Source organism: Trachypithecus francoisi, unplaced genomic scaffold (genome assembly GCF_009764315.1).
Source record: "Trachypithecus francoisi isolate TF-2019V2 unplaced genomic scaffold, Tfra_2.0 Lachesis_group4, whole genome shotgun sequence".
NCBI classification, from domain to species: domain Eukaryota; kingdom Metazoa; phylum Chordata; class Mammalia; order Primates; family Cercopithecidae; genus Trachypithecus; species Trachypithecus francoisi.
This window is the reverse complement of record NW_022681469.1, coordinates 243,899-265,415: the sequence shown is the minus strand read 5'-3', so window position 1 is coordinate 265,415 and position 21,517 is coordinate 243,899. Positions and strand designations below refer to the sequence as shown.

The following is a 21,517-nucleotide window of genomic DNA, read 5'->3' as shown; positions in this document are numbered from 1 at the left end:
TTTATTTGGTTTTTTTTTAATGGGGTCTCATTATGTTGCCCAGGTTGAACTCCAACTCCTGGGCTCAAGTGATCTGCCCACTTCAGCCTCCCAAAGTGCTAGGATTACAGGCTTGAGCACTGTGCCCAGCCCCTCCTCAAATTTTTAACCATGGTCATTTTAAGTCTTTTGTCATCCATAGATCTTATTTTTATTCTGTTTTCCTGAAAACTTTTGCAAGCAGCTATAATACAAAATGGAAAGAATTCATGGAAAAGACTAACAGACAGAGCTCTCTGGTAACTTTAAGATCACACCATTGAACTGGGTAAGAATTTCCAAAACTCTAATGTCAAATTGATGGATTCATAAAACTGCTAACCCAAGATCAAGCAGAACAAGAATTAATTACATAAGACTGAATGAACTGATGAGGATGATTATAATTTTTAGGACTTTTTTGAAACTTTGCTGGTTCTTTAATGTTTTGTTTCCCGGATTTAAAGAACCTCTTTTGGCTTTTTTCTCATGCTATCTATAACAAAGTAATTTGGTTAAGTATACTTTTGTAAACAAAAATGAAGCATTCATCCTTTTTCTGTCTACCTGAACCCTCCAGAATTCAGAAACTCTTACTGCGTATTCTTTTCATGGCAATGCAGGTGTTTATAAATTCAGTAAGAATCTGTTCTCCTTATTACAGGAAACAATTGTGCAAGTCCACGGCTTGGCTGCTTAGCCTGGAGCAGCTTTTAAGTCTAATCTGAGATTCCTTATTACCAGACAGTTTTAACGAGCAGAGATTGACTTTATGGAGCTAATAACCCCCTTGGTTATCACCAAAACTTTGACTGGAATGTCATATTTGAGAATGTGCATGGAATCACTATCCTTGATGCAGTTACAGAAATTATCACTCCAAGTTTAAGGAGACTAGACTGATTTTGCATACAGATTAGTCTTAGAATGATTATCTTTGGTAGGAATGGGGGTGACTGAAGAGACAAAAGTTGTGTTCTAGTAGAAAACTACAGTGTACCTGTTATCAGATTCTAGCCCTGTTCAATGTCTTTGAGGTTTGCTGTGTACCTCTAACCTGGACTGGAACTTGAGTTTTTCCTTTTTCCCCCAGTGTCTGGCTATGACTTTCCAAATGAACATTTTCAATTTTCCCCACTCTTCTGACCTGGAATCACCAGAAATAAAACTGCCCTTTCCCTCACACCCTGCAAGTTGAAACTGGAAAATTTGATATAAACTTCAGAGAAATCGCTGCCACAGTTCATATATGGACGACGTTCATGCCTGTTGCTGTGTGGGCCACTTAGGGAGCTCATTGGAACACCTGGTGATATCGCATGGGACGTTCAAACTGCAAATCAGGAAAATCGTTCACATTGAAACTTCCCCCCCTCATTTTACCATCTAAAGATAATTTCAGCTCAAATCTACAAATCTCAGCTGGCTTCCCTCTGAACTGAGAGACTGAGTTTATAATTCGTTCCAACTAGTAACCTTTTTTTTGTTTCCATAGAAATATCTCTTAACAAATACCTGATTGCTCACACCATGTAGAAGCCTAATTTAGGAGGAAGCTCACTTGTAGCACTGCCTCCTGAAATGTGACATCCTTATGTTTATCTTGCTCTAGGTAATCATGACATGGTTCAACACTGTAAGGCACTAATGCAATATTCAAAAGCTTATGTCCACCAGATCTAAGAAGTTTTCTGTGATCTGCTTCCAAAAGAAGACAATGTGCCCCATGCATTAGAACTTAGAGACTTAGTTCATTGGACAAGATACCAATGAAAGACTGCATTTGAGTCTTGTTGGAAGGGGTCTTTTCTACTGCAGAATATTTACAGTTATAGCAAAGATCTGTCCACTGTTGAGCCAGATTTGCATTAGGCAACCACCCAGCCTCGGGCTATTCACGGCTGAGGAGGAGCACGTTTTTTGCATTGCATTGTGCCTACGTAAGTAACTTAGGAAAAATGGAAACCCGATTACACATTATCCAGGAAAATGCAGGTGAGTTTGGAAACATACAATCTGAATCAGACTGTGACCCATTTTATCTTTTGAACTGGTTAAATCTGGGCAAGTGACCTTTTTGGACGCTAGGTGTTGTCCTCCTGAGAGTAACATCCACCACCTCTCTCAGGCGTTGTATCCACTCCAGCGCCCACTGACTCAGCAAATGGTCTCCGTGAGAACCAAGCAACAACCTGGAGGGCCTGCTGAGCTCCCACTTTGAAGCCTTCAGTGTCCATGGAGGAAGGATGGTGGTGACAGGAACACTGAATGGCTGCACTCTCAGTTCCACTCAGAAAAAGACCACAAAGGAAGAACTGTCAAATAAACACAGAAATGCATGTGGGGACTGATCTTTGCCCCAACCGTGGCCCCACCCACTCAGTGAGATTCACAGAACCCCACCCTCAGCTATGAAGTCAGCAGGCTCAGAACAGGGCAGAGTGGCACCAGAACCCGCCTGCCCAGCCAGCGAGCAGGATGCTCTGTGCACTTCCTCCCTTACAGAATCTAAACCTTTCTGTAGCTTTCATGAGACAAGCTTCTTACCTCTTTTGGGTTTAAAGTCTTCCTGTTCAAGAACAGTTTGTTTCCTGCTTGAGAAACTACTCGTATCAAGCAAATCTCTCTGACTTTTCTTCAGACACCCCTACCCTACTTACTGTATACATTCGGAGCGTGCTATAACGTTATGGGGTTAAAAAATGGAGGGAGTCAACCGGGCGTGGTGGCTCACGCCTGTGATCCCAGCACTTTGGGAGGCCAAGGCGGGTGGATCACAAGGTCAGGAGATCAAGACCATCCTGGCTAACACGGTGAAACCCCATCTCTACTAAAAATACAGAAAATTAGCCAGGCGTGGTAGCGGGTGCCTGTAGTCCCAGCTACTCGGGAGGCTGAGGCAGGAGAATGATGTGAACCCGGGCGGGGGGGAGATTGCAGTGAACCAAGATCATGCCACTGCATTCCAGCCTGGGCGACAGAGGGAGACTCCATCTCAAAAAAAAAAAAAAAAAAAAAGGGAGTCTGTTATTGGATGCACATTTTGCTTTTTCCCTGCAGTCCAAGTAAGTTTTTCACCATCATCTAACAGAAAACCTTTAACTGTTCGCCAGATTATAGTGTGCACAGGGTGATAGGAACGGGCTTCAGATTCAGTGAGTTCCACTCAGCCCTGGTGTAATTTCCTCTGGAACCATCATATCCATTTTGGATACAAATTTTTAAAGATAATAAAACAATATAGGTTTAAATAATGTAAATGAAAACAAAATTTCCACCAGATCTAAGAAGTTTTCTGTGATCTGCTTCCAAAAGAAGACAATGTACCCCATACATTAGAACTTGGAGACTTAGTTTATTGCTTGCTGCATTTTTGATGCCACTTTTAAGAATGTTTCCATGAGACAGCAAACATTCTGAATTCATCCTTATTACCTGGTCACCCATTTCCTTTGGGTTTCTAAGGCAGTAGAATAGGCTGTGCTGAAAACAGACAGTCAGACAGACAGACAGGTAGACCTGTAGACAGATAGGCAGATAGGCAGAAAGCCAGACAGACTTGCAGACAGATAAGACAGACAGGCAGGTAGACCTGCTCCCAGATGGACAGAGAGGCAGCTATCATGAAGTGTGGCTCAAGGCCATTCCCAGTGTATCAATGGGTCACCGAATGCGTGAACGATTAAATCCTCACTAATCACATGCAAATGAGGCTAAGTAATTACACATGGTGTTATATTTGTTTCAGTTGTGATTGGCTTTAAGAATAGAACAGAAGGGCAAGAGCTTCAGTGTTCTAATTCTGGATCTTGGTGGCCACACCCCCACGTCTTCCTGAAGCACCTATCCCTGCCTGTCCCTGGTCCCACCTGTCCTACCTGACCCTGCCCTGCCTCCACCTGCTTGTCACACACACTAATTCCATTGCCGGCCCCGGAGTCTTGACACTCACTCGGCAAGGATCCCAAGCTCTCCCCACTGCTCTGCAGAGCCCCTTCCCCTCATCTTTGTCTGGGTGAGGGAGTCTCCCCCAACTTCATCCAGAGCCTTGTGGCCATGATGGAGAAAGTGCTTCTGTTCCGGTCCCATTTGCAGGGAACCTCAATTGGTGTCCAGCCCCCTTTCTTCCCTAAAACAGTGACCTCAGGTAGTTCGCCTTCTGGGAGCAGTTTCCTCATCCCTAACTGAGTGGGTTGGTCAAGGAGGTGTCTAAGTCCCTTCCAGCTCCATCCTTCCATAAATATCTGACCTGGAGTGACGATAGCAGAGTCCTTCACACAGCACGTGGGCTCAACAGCTTTCCAGCGAGCCACAAGAGCCACAACCTGGGCGGCTGCACCTGCTAGCTGGGCCAGGCCTCCTTCTCACCTGCTGTCCCGGGCAATCATGCACAGCTCCGTTCTCTCTCGAGAGGCCAGGTCTTGTGGACACATTTACTGTCACTCCATTCATAACCCAGCCGGGAGGTATGCAGTTTGGTGGGTGACTACCAACATTTGGAAGAGGACAGCACAGAACCTGTGGTTTTGTGAGGTGTCTGCACTCCATCACAACATGAACTGTGTCCCTAACTGCAGGTCTCAGGCAAACTCGAAGCAAGCCTTTGGGCTAGGCCAAGGGGCTCCTGACTCCACGGCTGGCCGTGCTGGAGCCTGCGTCTGCTGCCGGCAGTGGCTGGGCTGGTGCATGTGAACATTCTCAGGAAACCTTCTGATAGAAGCCTTCTTTACCCCTTAGCAGATGTGCCCTTGTGGGATGGGCTCTGACAAAGTCTCAGCTTCCCAGCCCACGTCAGTCCCCATCACGCACATCTCCGTCTGGGAAGCTGCTTCTTCCAGACCCTTTGTGTAATGATGAACATCTTAACCAATGCCACCTTGCACAGGGTGCTGTGGGGTGCAGAAGGCAAAGCCGCATCAGCACTCAGACAGCTTCTGTCCTGTCTTTGGTAAACAAGACCAATGCGCACCAGGCCAGAGGGGCAAGGGCCGTGCCTCTGAGTTCTGCAGGCAGTCAGGAGACTCTTGGCAGGACCGCACGAGCCATGGGCAGGAGAAGGAGAGTGCTCGGGGTAGGAACTCTGGGAGCACTTAGTGGGTGAAGGGAAATAGCAAGTGATGGGGCAGGCGGCTGGGCACCCTGGAGAGCAGTGCTGCCAGGTGGGGCAGGAACAGCATGGGGCACGAGACAGGACGTGGAGGCCACTAGGGCAGCATTTCATGCCAAGTGACAGCACCCACCCTTGGCCTCTCCCTCCCAGAGTGGCACAATGTGTCCCCTGTTCCTTCTGCCAGGCTTCAGGCTCCTGCAGAGAGGGAGCTGGGCACGGGATTCAGGGCACTCTGCCTGTGCAATGGCAGGCAAGGTCAGCGCCTGGTGAGTGTCTGCAGGGCCCCTGGCAGCGCAGCCTCACACTGCAGAATGTGCAGGGTTTGCGCCTTGCATGGGTCCCTGGGGCACGTGGGCTTGTGGTGGGAGTCTCTGCCTTGTGCTGGCATGGAGTGGGACGCAGGGAGGATTTAGGGGCATGGACTCCACCCCTCACTGGAGGCCGCCAGTTGCCTGTCTCAGAGGTAGGAGGTGCCTGTTCTTGCCTTAAAAGTCAAAGGCTGGAGCTTCCTTTTGCTTCTTAAATGTTGTAGACACCATCATAAACCACAGCCTATTTTTGTGGGAAATATTCTCCAAGATGCCACTTCAATATTTTCCAAGGGCATCATGGCCCATGGAAGCTTCTTCCCAAAAATGAGGTGCCATCTCAAGATTCAGGATGAGAACACTGCACCGCATGGAAGCATTCACAAGTTGAATTTTTCTTCTTTCAAGTTACTGGCAAATTATCCTTTGAGGACATTTACTCTGAGGATATATCCTTTGGCAAATATCCTGGTGTGAAGCACCAGATTCTACAAGTCACTCTGCTTAGGAGACTGTCACGACCGTCATCGTAATGGTGTAGTGTTTTGCAGTTTACAAAACGAGTTCATGCCATTCTGGCAACAACCCTGTGAAAGCACCAGATTGAGTCTCACTGCTCCGTTCCCACTACATGAATGAGGCAGGTGGAGAGTTTTGTTTGTTTGTTTGTTTTGAGACGGAGCCTCGCTCTGTTGCCCGGGCTGGAGTGCAGTGGTGAGATCTTGGTTCACTTCAACCTCTGCCTCCCAGGTTCAAGCGATTCTTCTGCTTCAGCCTCCTGAGTAGCTGGAACTACAGGCACGTGCCACTGTGCCCGGCTAACTTTTATATTTTTAGTAGAGACCTGGCTGGTCTCGAACTCCTGACCTTGTGATCCGCCTGCCTTGACCTCCCAAAGTGCTGGGATTACAGGGTGAGCCACTGTGCCTGGCCACATGGTGAGTTTAAGGACACGGCTGTCACGCTGAAGCTGACACCAGGATCGAATCCCACGACACCGTCTCACCAGAGGAAGCCTCCCACTGCGAGAATCCAGAGTTACTCTTTTGTTTCAGGTTTCTTTTTCGTTAGCAGTAACCGGTGATTCCATCTGAAAAGGCCACATGCTGCGGGATTTCAGCCCATGACATTGTGGAAAGGCAGAGCCATGGAGCCAGGGCAAAGGCTGGCGCTGCCAGGGGCTGGGGAAGGAGGGCGAACAGGCGGAGCACGGGGGGGTTTCAGGGCAGCCAGGACGACCCGTGCGATGCTGTGGTGGCGGGTCCTTGTCATTAGGCCTTTGTCCAAACCCACAGAATGCAAAGAACCAGGAGTGAACCCTAAGTAAACCAGGGACTCCAGTTAACAGTAAGGGGTCAATATTATACCAAAGCCGTCAGTTGTGACAAATGTACAACATTAACCAACATGTTAATAAGAGGCACTGGGCAGTGCGGACTGCACGAGAACCCCTGTACTTTCTGCTTAACTTTTACGTCACCACAAAACTGCTCTAAAAAGTCAATTAACTTGAAGAAGCAGGAGCTGCTAAGTCCAGTGGAGAACTGAGGGACGCCTAGGGTGGTTCCATCTTAAGAATGTGTGTTCCAGTGTGCACCGGGGAGGAGGGCTGAGAACTGTGTTTCCAACATCAACGTAAAGCACAGACATGATCTTGACTTGTTTCGCCCGTGGAGTCCTGTGACAATCAGACCGTGCTAAGCTGGGTTGTGGGGAGGTGCCCTGTTCTGACCCACGCTGTGGACTGTGACATCCTGGAATCCGGAATCCGAAGTGCGCTGAAGAGGCCTTCCCAAAGCCAAAGTGACGGCCTGGATCCTGCGCCATGGCTGCCTGGCTGAGACTGCCACATGGGTTCTGCCCCCAGGAAGGGCTAAGGCTGGGGCCTGCATGGTTCCACTGAGTCTTCAGGAAAGCGAGAGAGAAGTTCTCAACCTGGGGAATGTCAGCGTGAAGTTTCTTTCCAGGGATGACCTTCCTCTTCACATGGGCCACCTGGGTGTGGCAGCTGCGCTGATTCTCCATGGCCAGGCATCGTGCCCAGGAGCTAGTCCTGCTGGGTCTCAGCTCTGCCCGCCTCCAAGTGCCTGGGCCAGGACCCTCGGCTCACGGTGCTTGCTTTGCACCCCGTGGGCTGGCACAAAGCCACCACTCCTCAGTGAGTAGCTGACACCCATGTAATAAACACAGAAGTGACACAATTCTCTGAAGCAGCAAAAGTGCATCTTGGAGGCTGGTTGTGACGCCAGCAGTTTGTCTTCAGGCTCTGTGAATAAAACATCAGCTCTCACCCCAAATGGTCGAGAGAAGACTCACACATCCTCACGTGAAGAAAACCACACTCTGCCAGGATCCCAATAGTGAGATATGCTTCCCCAACAAACAGTACCCAGGATCCTGACAGTGAGATACGGCTTCCCCAACAAACAATACCCAGGCGGGGGTGCTCCCTATCCTCTCCCTGCTGCCCCCATAATCCAGGCTGCAGCAAGTCCTGGGCAGTGACTGTGGCTGGCTGGGGGCCCCACTCGGTGCTCGTCCGACCCCTGAAGGCACTGAGCCTGAGGGTCTTTTACAGGGGAAGCCGGCAATGAGCTTGAGGTCTTCTGACTTCAAGAACAGTTCTTCCTCTACCTACTAGAGCACAGCATCCATCAGCCTTGACTGTTGCCCAATCCTGACAGAACCTACAGAGGAACCGGCATCTGCAGCAGCACACCGGTACATCCGCACACATGCTGCAGTGCACCTGTACACCTGCGACAGTACACCTGGACACCTGCACACCCGCTGCAGCACACCTGTTCATCTGCACACATGCTGCAGCACACCTGTACACCTGCAGCAGTACACCTGAACACCGCATATGTGCTGCAGCACACCGGTACATCTGCACACATGCTGCAGCACACTTGTACACCTGCACACCCACTACAGCACACCCATATACCACACACCTGCTGCAGCGCACCTGTACACCTGCAAGGAGTCAGGACAGTCCCACCATGTTATTCACATCACAGTGATTTTTGTTTGTGTTCACATCGCGGTTTGTTGGGGAAGCCGTAGCTCACTGTCAGGATCCTTGGTACTGTTGAGTGGACAGGATAGTGTCTCCCAAGTTGGACTAAGTCCTGACCTGAGTAGGATTTCTTGGAGAAGCCACTGTCTGAGCTGGAGAGGGAATCATACAGTGGTAGCAGCACGGCCTGTACCACACAGCGAAAGCAGTGAGCTCTGGAGTCCATTCAGCAACTCTGGTCACAACCTGGAAACGCTGCTGGGAGAACAATCCCGGTGCCTCCAGGCCTCAGTTCCTCATCTGTGGAAGGGGAATAGTTCCTATCTGGCAGTGTTGTGCATTAAATTTAGAATTCATGTAAAGTGCTTAGAACACAGTAAGCCCTTAATAACAACTATTATTATAACTAATGTTATTGGCACATTCTAGATGTTCAATACATATTAGTGATTTTTGTCAGCAAGGAAACCTGAGACAAGTCTTTATGTGCTTTATAACCCAGGTTTCTCCACCTGTAAAACAACAACAACAAAAACCTGTCCCACTGTCTCAAAAACTACATGGGACCCTAACAATTATACCTCACTGGCTGTACACTGCATACAGGATGACAGTACGAGGCTGCATTTCTGTGAGAGCAAGGCATTGCACATCTAGAAGACGCTGTGATTAGCAAGCATGGCTGTGGGGAAGGGAGAAGTTACTCATGGAGGGAAAGGAAGAGCAAATTAGGACTTAAAAAATTACTGTGGACGAAAGGGGACGGCAAACCAAAAACAAGGCAGGCATCAAAGGAGACTCCCAGCACAGACACGCTGGGACCACGCACAGGGGCCACTTCCTGTGACCATTTTACCAAACCGGCAAAGCCTGGATTCCTTGGGAATCTACTTCGCCCCAGGAGCCCTGTAGAAGCATCGAATTGTGGTTTACGGAACTGGAGCAACACAAGTGAGGTAAATAGAGGGCTTTGCGCACAAAGTGGAAGATAAGGGCTGATGTCTCGACTGCTCCTGCGAATCCCCTGCCCGCGGATGAGTCTGTGGCTGCCCCTTCTGAGCCGTGTCCCCTTATGGTAAAGTGTGGTCATGCAGCATCTTACCCCATGGGATGGCTGGGGGTTGAATGAGCTGGTCCATGCAGAGTTCAGCATGGTACCAGGTGCTCTGTGAACCCTCAATAATTTATGCTATTTGGCGTGATATGATGATGAAAAGAATTTTTATAACGGAAGGGATGTGAAAGGTTGTGTAATCCCACAACTGCAGCCCTCCTTGCTTCCTTTGCACACGCCTACCTCGCAGGGGGACCAGGGCAAGCCTCACCCTGCACATCACTCCTCACACACTCCCGTTCCCCCATCAGCATCAGCAGTGGGGGGACGAGGGGCCACGAGACCTGCCTGGCCTCCTCCCATGGTTCCTGGGACGCAAGCACTGGTCAGTGCCACAGGAGGAGGCTGGAACACTCAGAGCTGCAGCCGGGAGCCTGCCTGGCCCCGGAGGCTGCCTCCCAGTCAGCTGTAGTCCTTCCACGGGCCTGAGCAGTTAGGAAAGCCACCTGGACCAGGGGCGGGGATCACGCCTGTAATCCCAACACTTTGGGAGGCTGAGGCACGCGGATCATCTGAGGCCAGGAGTCTGTACTAAAAATACAAAAATCGGCCAGGCTGGTGGCGCACATCTGTGGTCCCAGCTACTCGGGAGGCTGGGAGGCTGAGGCACAAGAATGGCTTGAACCTGGGAGGCGGAGGTTGCAGTGAGCTGAGATTATGCCACTGAACTCCTGGGCAGCGGTTAGTCCCTCAGAAACAGAGGTGAGAACCTCCCGGGGCTTTCCTGTGAAGACAGTCAGATGCTGACGTGAGAGTTTCCCACCTGCACAGCCTGCCTTCCTCCGCCTGAGCCGTGGACTCTGCAGGCTGAGCCCGCTTTAAGCAAAAGGACACGGCAATGGACGGCTGGGGCCCAGGGTGAAATCGGTGAATCTGACACTCATGAAGCCAAGAGCGCCGGGTGCGACGGGAGCGGGTCTTACCCTGTCCCCTCCAGACAGGCCCAGCCACCATGCTCTAATCTGAGGTGAGAAGGAGGAGACAGTGACCTGAGTACCCCATTTACCCTCTCTGGGATTTTCTCCTCAGGATGACAGGGTGAGGAGGGTTTCTGGGTTCTGGTCTGCCACTGCCTTTGAGCTATTTATTTTCAAATATTCATTTCCTTTCCCATTTTAAACTGAAGAGTCTTGACTCATTCCAGATTGCACAGCCTCCGGCATCAAAATAACTTGAACCAAATCACCAAAATAACCTCCTTCCATGAGCAACCTCGGGACGTTTTTTGGGAGGAGTCTGTTTTCTTTTCTTTTCTTTTTTTTGAGTCGGAGTCTCACTCTGTCGCCCAGGCTGGAGTGCAGTGGTGCGATCTCAGCTCACTGCAACTCCGCCTGCCGGGTTCGGCTGTTTTCACCGAGGTTTGTGTGTCTACCAGAGGGAGATGGTCGATGTTTGCAACCTGGCTTTCTGCTTGGAAGGGCTGTGGGTTGGCGTCTTGGAGTCCTGGGCCCTGGACGTCTCATGGGCCTGGTGCGGGACAGTGGCACGGGCTGCCAGCAAGAGCTGCCTCCCTTCTGCTCTCAAGACTCAGGCGTTGGGAGCACAGGCAGTGACTGTTGTTGCCCGCACATGCATGTGAGTGTGCAGCCTCTCCGGGGAGAGTGGGTGACCTGGGGGAGTCAAGGCAGGTGGAACAAGCCAGATCCATTCAAGCAGCAGAGATGCTGAGAGATGTGGTCCTGCGGGGGCTGGTGGGGCAGAAAACATTTCTTCAAGACACTGGCAGTTACTGGAGGAAGGTGAGAGGTAAACATCATTTTATTTCAAAAAACACTGTGGACTTTGAGAGCTTTGTGTGCTCATTTGCTTTTCCTTAGGTCGAGACTGAAAACGTCAACACAGGCGGCTGGTCTCGTCTGTCTTCTTAGAGGTCATCCTTGAGGGAATGGGAAACTCAGACCAACTGTGTTTTAAGAAGCGCCCTTTAGTAGAAGTCAGGGCAGGCACCGCAGTTCCACGCTCACTTTCGAGGGTGCTGGCGGGTGTGGCTGGGGCTCACTCTCATGGCCGGAAGAGAGGAGCCTCTCCACCTCACTCAGGAGATTTTTAAAAAACGTCTTATTTCTCACAAAAACAACCACTTCCCTGGGCTGAAAACTCCCCTAGAGTCTGTCATTGCAGAGCAGCGCCAGGCTCAGGATCCAAGATGGGAATGAGGAGCTGTTCCACCCACAACAAGCAGGTGCCCAGAGTGTCCCTGGGTCTGGAGGTGGGAGACCCCACAGCGTCCCTGGGTCCAGACATGAGAGACCCCACAGTGCTCCTGGGTCTGGACACGGGAGACGGCCCGCAGCGTCCCTGAGGGTGGAGAGGGGAGAGGCCCCGCAGCGTCCCTGGGTCTCCTGGACAGCGGCCACCCTGTGCCCAGTACTGACGGGCGCCCCTCGTGACCCCCCTTTCAGGGCTGGTGGTCAGGTCTGGGTGATGGAAAGGGAGCAGGAAGCTGAAGGATAGGATGGGGAGCAGGCTCGCATCTGTGAGGGGAAAGTCTGCTTTGACCTCTCAAGGAAAGGCTCAATTTTTAGTGGAATGATTTCCAAATCATTTAAGAGGCCCCAAGGGGAGAGATGCAGAGGAGGGGATGGTCTCTCACGGCAGCCCTGATCTCATTCTCCACAGAGGAGGCTCCTCCCCTCTGCTCCACCCCAGGGGGGCCAGGGCCTCGCCTCTGCCATCTGGGACGAGAAACCTGTGGCTTCACTTCAGACTCAGCAGAGGAAGAGGCCACGGGGTCCCCGATGAGCACGTGGAAACTCGCCCCTCCAATCTTGCTGTCTGAGGAATGGGGACATTGTTTAGACACAGGACAGAGAGTGCCCAAGGCCCACGGAAAGTTGTACCCATGGCTGCTGCTGACATCAGCCACTAGCTAAGCTCAGGACTCAGGAGCCCTTGGAGCCCCTGACCCGTCAGCCAGGGCTGGCACTCAGGAGCCAGAGCTGCTGGGAGGCCCAGGCATGGCCACGTGCACAGGCACCGCTCTCCCTGGGCAAGCAGCAGAGACATCCTTGGTGGCGTCCTGTTCTTCCTCTGAATATGGGCTGGTTTCCCAGGGAAGAGTGTGCACTGCGATTACCCCAAGTGAGCCTGCGGTGATAATTGCAGTGTGATTTCGCAGCTTCTTTGCAGGGTGGCATCCAGCTCTGGTGGTGAGATTTTAAAGAAGAAGATCCTGTGTGTACAGGGCTGTGAGGCAGACAGCCGGTAATCAGTGCGACTCCATGCCATGCCACGCACCTTATTTTAAGCCACATGTTTCCTTTGTGGTATGTCTGAGTTAGACGGAGAACTGATTTTCCTTTAAAACCCAAACATGACATTTCTGAAGTACAGAAACAGTCAGACATTTGGAGATTTTTATCCCATTGAGACCTAGTTCATGCATAGAGTTTAGGATTTAAAAAGGCAACTGACCTAGGAAGTGAGGGCCTTTGCTTTGCTACCAAATATTCATACTACTTTGCTTTAAAACATGTGCCTGGCAGATCTCCTGAACCTAGTCCCAAGGAGACATCAGACAGACCCCGGCAAAGCCGCTTTGTGGAATGAGAGGGCTGAGGTCTCCGAGGGCGTCACGGCCACAAAGACGGAGAGGGGCTGGGGAGTCACCACAGCCGCACCCGGCGCAGCCACCACAGCCGCACACGGCGCCGCCACCACAACAACCACACACGGCGCCGCCACCACAACAACCACACACGGCGCAGCCACCACAACAACCACACACGGCGCAGCCACCACAACCGCACACGGCGCAGCCACCACAGCCGCACACGGCGCGGCCACCACAACAACCACACACGGCGCGGCCACCACAACAACCACACACGGCGCGGCCACCACAACAACCACACACGGCGCGGCCACCACAACAACCACACACGGCGCCGCCACCACAGCCGCACACGGCGCAGCCACCACAGCCGCACACGGCGCACTATCCCGGCCTGGAGTCTGAAATCAGAGCCAAGGCAGCAAATCAGACAGCGTTAGTGAAAATGGACATTTCCTAAATCTGATGACACTACTGAAGTGACTTAAGAGACCAGCCCTGCTTTTAGGGGACTCCCTAACATTTAAGGGGCGAAAGGCGTGTGTGTGTAGCCCACCCTCGAATGACTGTGTGCTACACACACCCAGTGTGAGGGCCGGGCAAACGCTCACAGCCGGTGATGGGGCTCACAGTCGGGGAACCTGGTCCTGTTCTTGCAACTAACTTCAAAACAACTTTTAAGAAAGATATGGCAGAGAGAAAGTGACATCTGAGTTTCCTCATTGTGCTGACAAAGTCTGGGCTTCAAAGGCAAAGCTCGTATAAATTTAAGTGATATTTTTAGTACTTAAAATTTGATTTCTGTAAATATAAAACCGATATATTCTTATATTTGAAAAAGCAGAAAATAGAGCAAAAGGACTATTAAGAGGGAGAACAAGAGTGTTACCGGGAGCCCGAGACTCAAGGCCCTGCTGTTCTGCCTCCTCGGCCACTATCCCGCCCACGGTGGTCTCCACAAGCCCCCTGCTCCCATACAGGTTCCAAATCACACTGACGTGACAGGTGGTGCCTGACAGGCAGTAGGTGAATCCCTTCAAAACTCTTCCTTCTCTGTTTTTCTTTTAAGTCTTTCACAGACCTCCCTAGAACCCTGAATGGTGCGTTTCCACACTTTCTTCAATTCAGTTGTTTCTTAGGACCATAAATGCTGAGTCCCGGAGCATGTGCTGTGTGTCCTGGAGGGGCCAGTGTGGTGTGTGGTGGACAATCTGGAGGCTCCCGGGGGCTCCGGGCAACAAGCTGCAGGGCGCGCACCTTCTCGGAACCAGCGCCCCCACCCCACCCACCTGTGGGGCCCAGGAGCCAGCTGCTGGGTGCCCAAGCCGAACATCTGCCAGCCACATACAGACCTCCCCTTAGGGGAGCAGCAGGGAGGCTGGACCCTTCCCCAGAGCAGAATGCCAGGGATCCTGTCCAAGGCTGCCCAAGCCCAGAGACAGCCCTCCTATCCATCGAGGCCAGGAGAGCTTCAACCCCTGCCCGGGCCACACACTCCTTCACGCAGAGCCTGGTGTGCAGACCCTGCTGCCTTGGATGGTCCGTGCTGTGCCAGGCACGTACCTCCCTCCTCCGGCATCGGCCAGAAGCGCCTGGCGCACCCTGGTGGCCGCGATGCTGGTGTTTCCTGCAGGTCCCCGTCCCGCACTGTACATCATCCCTGTGTGCTCCTCCGTCCTTCCACCTTCCTGACCACGTGGGCCTCTAATTCCTTCGCCTTCATCTCCCTCCCGTTAGGAGAATCTTCCTAGCGGATTCCTTTAGAACTTAAAGAACTTGGAGACCCAATCGCCGTCCCTGGGCACCAGCGTATCTGTGCATTTCCTTCTTAACCTCCTTCCCTGGTCCCGTATCTCCTTTGGCCCTGAAAAGACTCATCCATTTATTTGGAAAGTATGACGCATCACATGCACAGATTAAAACTAAACAGCAGAAAAGTGCTCATAATCCTGTCTGGTTGTGCCAGGTGACTGCTGAATGATTTCTGCCTGTGGCCAGATTTCTGCCCCTGCCTGAGGTCAATCTCGTGGCCCCTGCAACAGCCACAGGTCCAGCTTTCGTCCTGATCCACCTTGGGATGCTTCTGCAGTGCTGTGTCCGTGGCCGAGCCCACCCTGTCTGTGGCTGCTTTGCCGTCCCCTTTCCCATCACTCGATGAGCCAGTGCCCTCGTGGCTGGCACCTGTTGGGCACCTGCTGGGCCTGAGGACCATGAGGGGAGGCTTCCTTCGGAAACGCTGCTGCTTTCAGAGGTGATTTGGGGCAGGCTGCTCTGGGGGTCTCTGCCAGGCTCCTCCTGGCACTGTGGGAGGCCGGTATGTCCTTGCAGGGCTGCAGGAGGGTTGGCGGGATGACCAGATGGGGCCTCCCACAAAGGCGTCCACAGTGCCAGCTGCTGTGATCTTTGTCGCCAGGGATGGGAGCCCTGGGGAGTGAAGTGTGCCATCAGTGGAACGAGTCACCGCGGGGGCCTGAGTGCTGGAGCAGGGCACAGGCTTATTTTTAGGGATGTGGCATAACACGGAAGAAATGCATGCACTTGAAGCACGGGAAGGCCGAAATGCCAAACAGTTCTCGTGGCTAAATTTAGCAGACGTGCTCTTTATGTAAGAACGGAGTTAACAAGTATGTGACACAGAAGACTTACGGGAGCCGGCCACCCCACGTGCCCACCATGGTGTGCTGCTGGGGCCGTTCCCGGGTACACTGCCCTCCGCCCCGGCCGCCTCCACCACAGAGGCAACGGCAGGGGCTGTGAGTGCACAGGGTCTTAGAGGTTCGACTGCGTTACCCCTGCCTGACCCTGACTCTAGGAGGGAGGCCCCCACTCCGTGCTCTTTCACGGTGCCTGAGATGAAATCCAAATCACCAAGAATCCCCGCTCCCTTTGGGCTTTTGACACAAAGTGTGCTTTTCAGTGCCTTGTTTCAAGAAACACAGGCTTGAAGAGGCACCTTTCAGAAGCTGAAGAAGCAATTCTAGCCCGTTGGGATGCACAGACCGAGATTGCTGGGTCTGATCCCAGGAGTGGGACAGGGCGGGCACAGGGCTTTGTGCAACATCACTCAGCCATCAGTGAGTGACAACTGGGCGGATTCTCAGGCCTGGAATGATGAGGCCAAGGCTTCTGGCCTCTCGTGTAAGGATTCCAGGCTCTGACTCCGACTGGCATCAGCTGGGAATGTGCTAGAAAGGCAGGCCAGGCCCCACAGACCCACTGGGCCAGAGCCCGTACCACGATGAGTCCCAGGAGCTCCTCAGTGGCCTCTTGGAAGCCTGAGCCCCGCCGGGGTGACTGGAATCCCCAGCCTCACACCAGCCCTGCCGGCCGCTGCTGCTCCCATCCTCTGCCTGAGCTGTTCTGTTTTCCACACAATGGGAACCCCAGCCCCCAACCCATCAGCGCAGAAGGGATGTGATGGGATGAAGGGCAGGGCAGGGCAGGGCAGGGCGGTTGAGCCCCAGCACACGGCTCGGGGAGCCTCCCACGTTTGGTGATCCCGAGCCCTCAGTCTGCTGGGAGAACTGTGGCTTACAGGGAAGTGCGGGTGGGAAAGGGGAGAGCAGCAGTGGTGGAGGGCAAGGGCTGAGGCCGTTGCTCCTTGATACACCGTGGGATGAAACCCTTTACTCAGTGAAGACCTAAGACTCCCTCAGGCCTGAAAGCTGGTCTTGGCAGGAGGAGGACACAGACGGGAAGACCTCGGATATGGAGACTGATCCCTGGCTGGCGTACCTGCTTCAGGATCTGACTGCACAGGTGAGACCCCAAATAAAGGCCCAGACCACAGCCACGGCCCATACAGCCCACAGGCTCTGGGTCCAGAGGAGATGCAGCTGCTCAGCAGCGCCCAGGGCTGCCCCAGAGCCCTCTGGTCCCCAGAGCCCTTCTCCTCCCAGGGGCTCCCACACCCACATCTCTGCTGATTCCCTCACACATGTAGACAAGTCTGTGGCTTCTGTGGAGGCTAATTTTTTTTCTCAAATTTAATTAATTTGGAAACAATGAACAATAATGATTACACACACAACACCCAGGGCAGACTTTGGCCCTGTGCAAGCAGGAAACACAACTAAAAACGTGAATCTGGGAAGCAGGTGGGCACTGATGGGACGAAGCATGAGCTCCGGGCAGGAGGAACACTGTTCAATTCAGCTCCCAGGCAGTCCCGCGCTCGCTGGAGGGCAGAGCCGGCCCAGGGCCGTGCATGTCCGCCCCACGCCTGCCTGGGGCCTGTTCTGGCGCTTGCAGCCTCCAGAACGCCCTGCGCTGTGCCGTCGTCTCATCTTGGAAACGAGTCCCTAAACCAACCAAGTATTCAAAGTATTCAAAGACCAGAAACTGCAACAGGAAGAAAAATTATTCATTTTGGTTTCGTGCCATCCTTTTCCTTGCTTTCTCACTTTAAAATATTTTGACTTTCTAATCCCTTAGCAGTGAATATGTACTTATAATATTTGCAGAATCTCTGAAATGTTTAATTAAGAAGAAAAATAGTCCTTCAGACTAAACAGCAAAGCATCAGGGGATCACAGAGCAACGGTGCTCACGCACCCAGGGTTTAATTACAGGCCTTGATGAGGGACCAGTGGACCCAGAAGAGCCTGCCACGTGTCCCTGGGATGCCTCCCAGGGTGTGGCCGGGGGAGACGGGAGATAAGAAGCTTGGGCATGACTCTGTGAGCTGACATTGCCACAGCAGGCGGTGGCTGTCACTGCCTCCCAGATCCACGTCACTCTCCATGACCCAGGCCGGGGCTCAGAACAGAGGTTCCCAGGGAATGCTTATTCATGGAGTGAATAAAGGAAGGAGAGAAGGAACAAAGGAGCATCAGGCCCAGGCCTCCTGACGGAGCCTGCACATATGGGGCTCTGGGTGATGCTGCTGGGGGTCTTGGTCTCTGCTCTTCACCAGCAGCTCTGTCCTAATGTCTCCCAGGCACGGCTGCCAGCCAGGTGCAGACAAAGACGAAGACTCAGAGGTGGTGCCTCCAACACACCGGGGATCCCACCTGGACCTTGAAATCCCCCCCAGGCTACAGAAGCCCCCGAGACCCCTGGCTGCTCCCTTTCCTATGGAAGCCTGGGGCAGACGGTGTTGTCACTGCTGTGATTTCACACGCCGGAGCCAGCTGTCAGCCACGGTGTGCGACGACAGAGGCCTCAATGTCCCCCCTCTCCCTGGCTGAGCTGGGTGTAGCCATGCGCCCCAGGACCCTCCTGAGGACCTTCCTCAAGGGCTCACAGCCATGTGCACCAGAGCTGGGCCCGCAACACTCAACTCAGTCTTCTCTCAACTCCACTGGAAGCCATGGGGGACAGTGCATCTTAGACGGGCCCACAGGTCAATGCAGTCCCCAGCCTGGTGGCTCCTCCAGGTGCCTTCAACCCACTCAGGGAGGGCGGTGGGGCCAGGCTCTGTCCTGACCAGATGGCAACAAGCAGACTGCATGGGAATCAGACTGACCGGGGCCTGGCTGTGGCTGCTCACCAGTGGGGAGCACACCTCACCACTCCCCTAAGCCTCAGCTTCTCTACTCATGCAGTGAGTTGTTTTCAAGCCTAACTGAAGTTAACACAGACAGTAACACCCGCCAACATCAGCCGCCACCACCTTATCCACTGGTCATGTGATGTGGTTTGCCTGTGTCCCCACCCAAATCTCATCTTGAACTGTAGCTCCCATGATTCCGACGTGTTGTGGGAGGGACTCAGTGGGAGGGAACTGAGTCATGGGGGCGGCTCCCCCAGACTGTTCTTGTGGATGCGAATGGGTCTAACGAGGGCTGATGGTTTGATAAGGGGTTTCCCCTTTCGCTTGACACTCATTCTCTCTTCTGCCTGCTGCCATGGAAGACGTGCCTTTTACCTTCTGCCATGATTGTGAGGCCCCCTCAGCCACACGGAACTGTGAGTCCATCAAAGCTCTGTTTCTTATAAATTACCCAGTCTCAGGTACATCTTTCCAGCAGTGTGGAAACGAACTAATATACCAGGGTCAGGAGTTTTATCTTCCAGTTGTTGGGATATTGGTCACTGCATAAGATACTTCCTTTCCTAGGGTTTAATAATTTGGTGGGGAGAGAACTGGCTTAGAGTTGCCAATCTTAGAGAAGTGAGCAAAGGAAGCGTCTGGGAGAAAGTTGGGCTCATTCTCCCAAGAGGCAGCCAGGCAGCATTGCCACCATCCCCTGGGGACCCCCAGGGCAGAAGCCACACCTCCAGGAGGGGCAGGTGGAGCAGGGTCAGGGCAGGAGGTGATGGGCCCACGAGCTGATGGTTTCGCCGGGAATTCTGTGGGCTTGCGGGAGAAAGTTTGCATGTGGGGAGCACAACCCTTCCCGGGGCTCCTTAGAGCAGCCTCCAGTGCATCCCCTGCCCCCTGCCTCGCTCGTGCAGGGAGCACCCTCCTCACACACCTCTGGCTGCGGGTTGGCAGGGTGCTGGGCACCCACACGGTGCTGCCAGGGCTGCAGGGAAGGACGGAGGTCTGTCTGCTGATAAACCACAGGCCAATGTTGCGGAGAGTGAGCCCTTGGGAGGAGCAGCCGCCTGAGACAGAGCTGGGGAAGTTGGCACAGATGGACCGGAGCAGAGCTTAAGGCCACACATCCCACACTCGGGAGAAACATCCTCATTACTGAAACATCACAGCTCTGCAGAAGGGTTCGCAGTGGACATAACGCCTGAGAGCCCCAGGTCACTGCAGCAAGTTTGTGCAGCCCGGATGGGGGGTCCCCAACTCACCCTGGGACCCCTGCTCCCAGACGCCTCCTGGCCGAGGACAAGCCGGGTCTCTTAGCTTGAAAAGACACCCTAATTGTGGTCACATTGCCTGCTGCAGGCTCAGGGCTCAGGAAACCATGGCACTGGCTTCTCAATGCCCCAGAATGTGGCAAAATCTTAAATGGGACAAGAAATCCAAATGCAGAAAGGGTGTGCTCTCCAGGACCCGTCTGAAAAGTTACTTTCGGGCAGGCGAGGCCGCCCTTAGATTCTCCTCACCATCTCCCAGTCGTGCACACAGCAGGTCAAGAAAACCTGCCTTTCCCTGCCTGCAAAATGACGGAACAATCAAACAATCCCAAGTGCAGTAGCAGAATGGAAACAGGGACTCCGCTTAACCTGGAAAGCGGGAAGTGGCGTCGGTACTCAGAGGATTATTTAGGGGGAAAATCTATATAATTCTTGCAGGGCAGGAGGGAGCTGCTGGTGCAGTGTCAGGAAGCGGAACCCACCACCGTGGCAGCACGCGGGAGCCTACCTTGCTCTCGTCCTCCGGGTCGCTGTAGCCACAGGCATCGACGAAATCTGGGAACGTCTCCGACCATCCGTCACTCGTGCAGTTTTTGCTTATGTTTCCTGGAAAGTGAAGTTCAGATATTTTATCTGCAAGTCCATGAAAACTGGCCTTAGAAGGGACCTTAGTCTGTACTGAGCCCGTGCACTCTGAAAATGCTTCCCATGCCCAGGGCTCAGCTAGGAGACAGGGCTGCCACTCAAAAACCTTCCTTGGCCTCCCAGTCCACGTGACCCGGCCCACAGGTCACCTCTCGGGGCTGGTGGGGCCTGAGATGAGAGTGAACGCACTGTGTCGTAAGTCATAATTACCACAACTGTAAATGTAGTTCTTCTGGGGCAGAACGAAAATTCTTCACAGACTCTTAGGTTCTGCCACCATAAGTGATATTTACAGCCAAGCCTTGGCTGTCCTGGAGCCGGGTGCCCGGCCTGCTCCGTTCCTGACAGCACCCTCCCTCCTCCCAGCCAGGCCCTCACCACCGACGGTGACTGGGTGTCTGGCCTGCCCCAGTTCCTGACAGCACTTTCCCTCCTCCCAGCCAGGCCCTCACCACCAACCGTCACCCAGTAGGGCAGGCTCCATTTCACCACTGGTGTTGGAAGAAAGGATGGCAGAATTACAGTTTAATTGTAGAAAATCAAGGCAGTTGTGCCCTTACAACCTCATCGTTTGCTCCTAAGGAACTAAAATCATATGTAAATTCAATGTAATATAAATTCAAAAATCAGAAATTCAATGTTCCTTGTATTTGTGTGTCCTTAGCAGACGGCCACACAGAACAGTAGGTGATAAAGCTGTCAGAGGTATCTGAGCTGTAAGAATAAAACCAGGCACTGAACGCCGTGCCAGCCTTGCCCCGAGCATGGCTGCATAGCGTCAGGATCACCCCCACAGCAGAACCCAGGAAGCCAGACCCCTCCATGCACTCCTGCACCTGGCATGGCCAGGGTGGGGCCCCCTGTCTCCCTGCCTGGGTGACTGGAAGGGTCTGGGCCTTTGGATTTAGCAAATATTTTCACTCCTATGACTTTTTAATTTCAAGACAACCTTGCAAGACAGACTTGGTGGGCACTGCTGTTCCCATTTTAC

General features: G+C 52.9%; 1 protein-coding gene across 9 annotated transcripts in view; it reads right to left on the bottom strand.

Moving 5' to 3' along the window:
* The window catches only part of VIPR2 (vasoactive intestinal peptide receptor 2), a 102,231-nt gene that overhangs the window by 42,068 nt on the left and 38,646 nt on the right, over window positions 1-21,517 (bottom strand). For 8 of the 9 annotated variants that reach the window (XR_004432805.1, XR_004432803.1, XR_004432804.1 and 5 more), the window contains one exon: window positions 20,390-20,487. Coding sequence is in view for 6 of the 9 variants with exons in the window: in XM_033192634.1 (XP_033048525.1) it covers window positions 20,390-20,487 (98 nt within the window). In the remaining 3 variants the exon portion in view is untranslated. Of the gene's footprint in view, window positions 1-15,196; window positions 15,564-20,389; window positions 20,488-21,517 lie in introns of those variants that run through there. The other variant, XM_033192637.1, reaches the window with a different exon arrangement.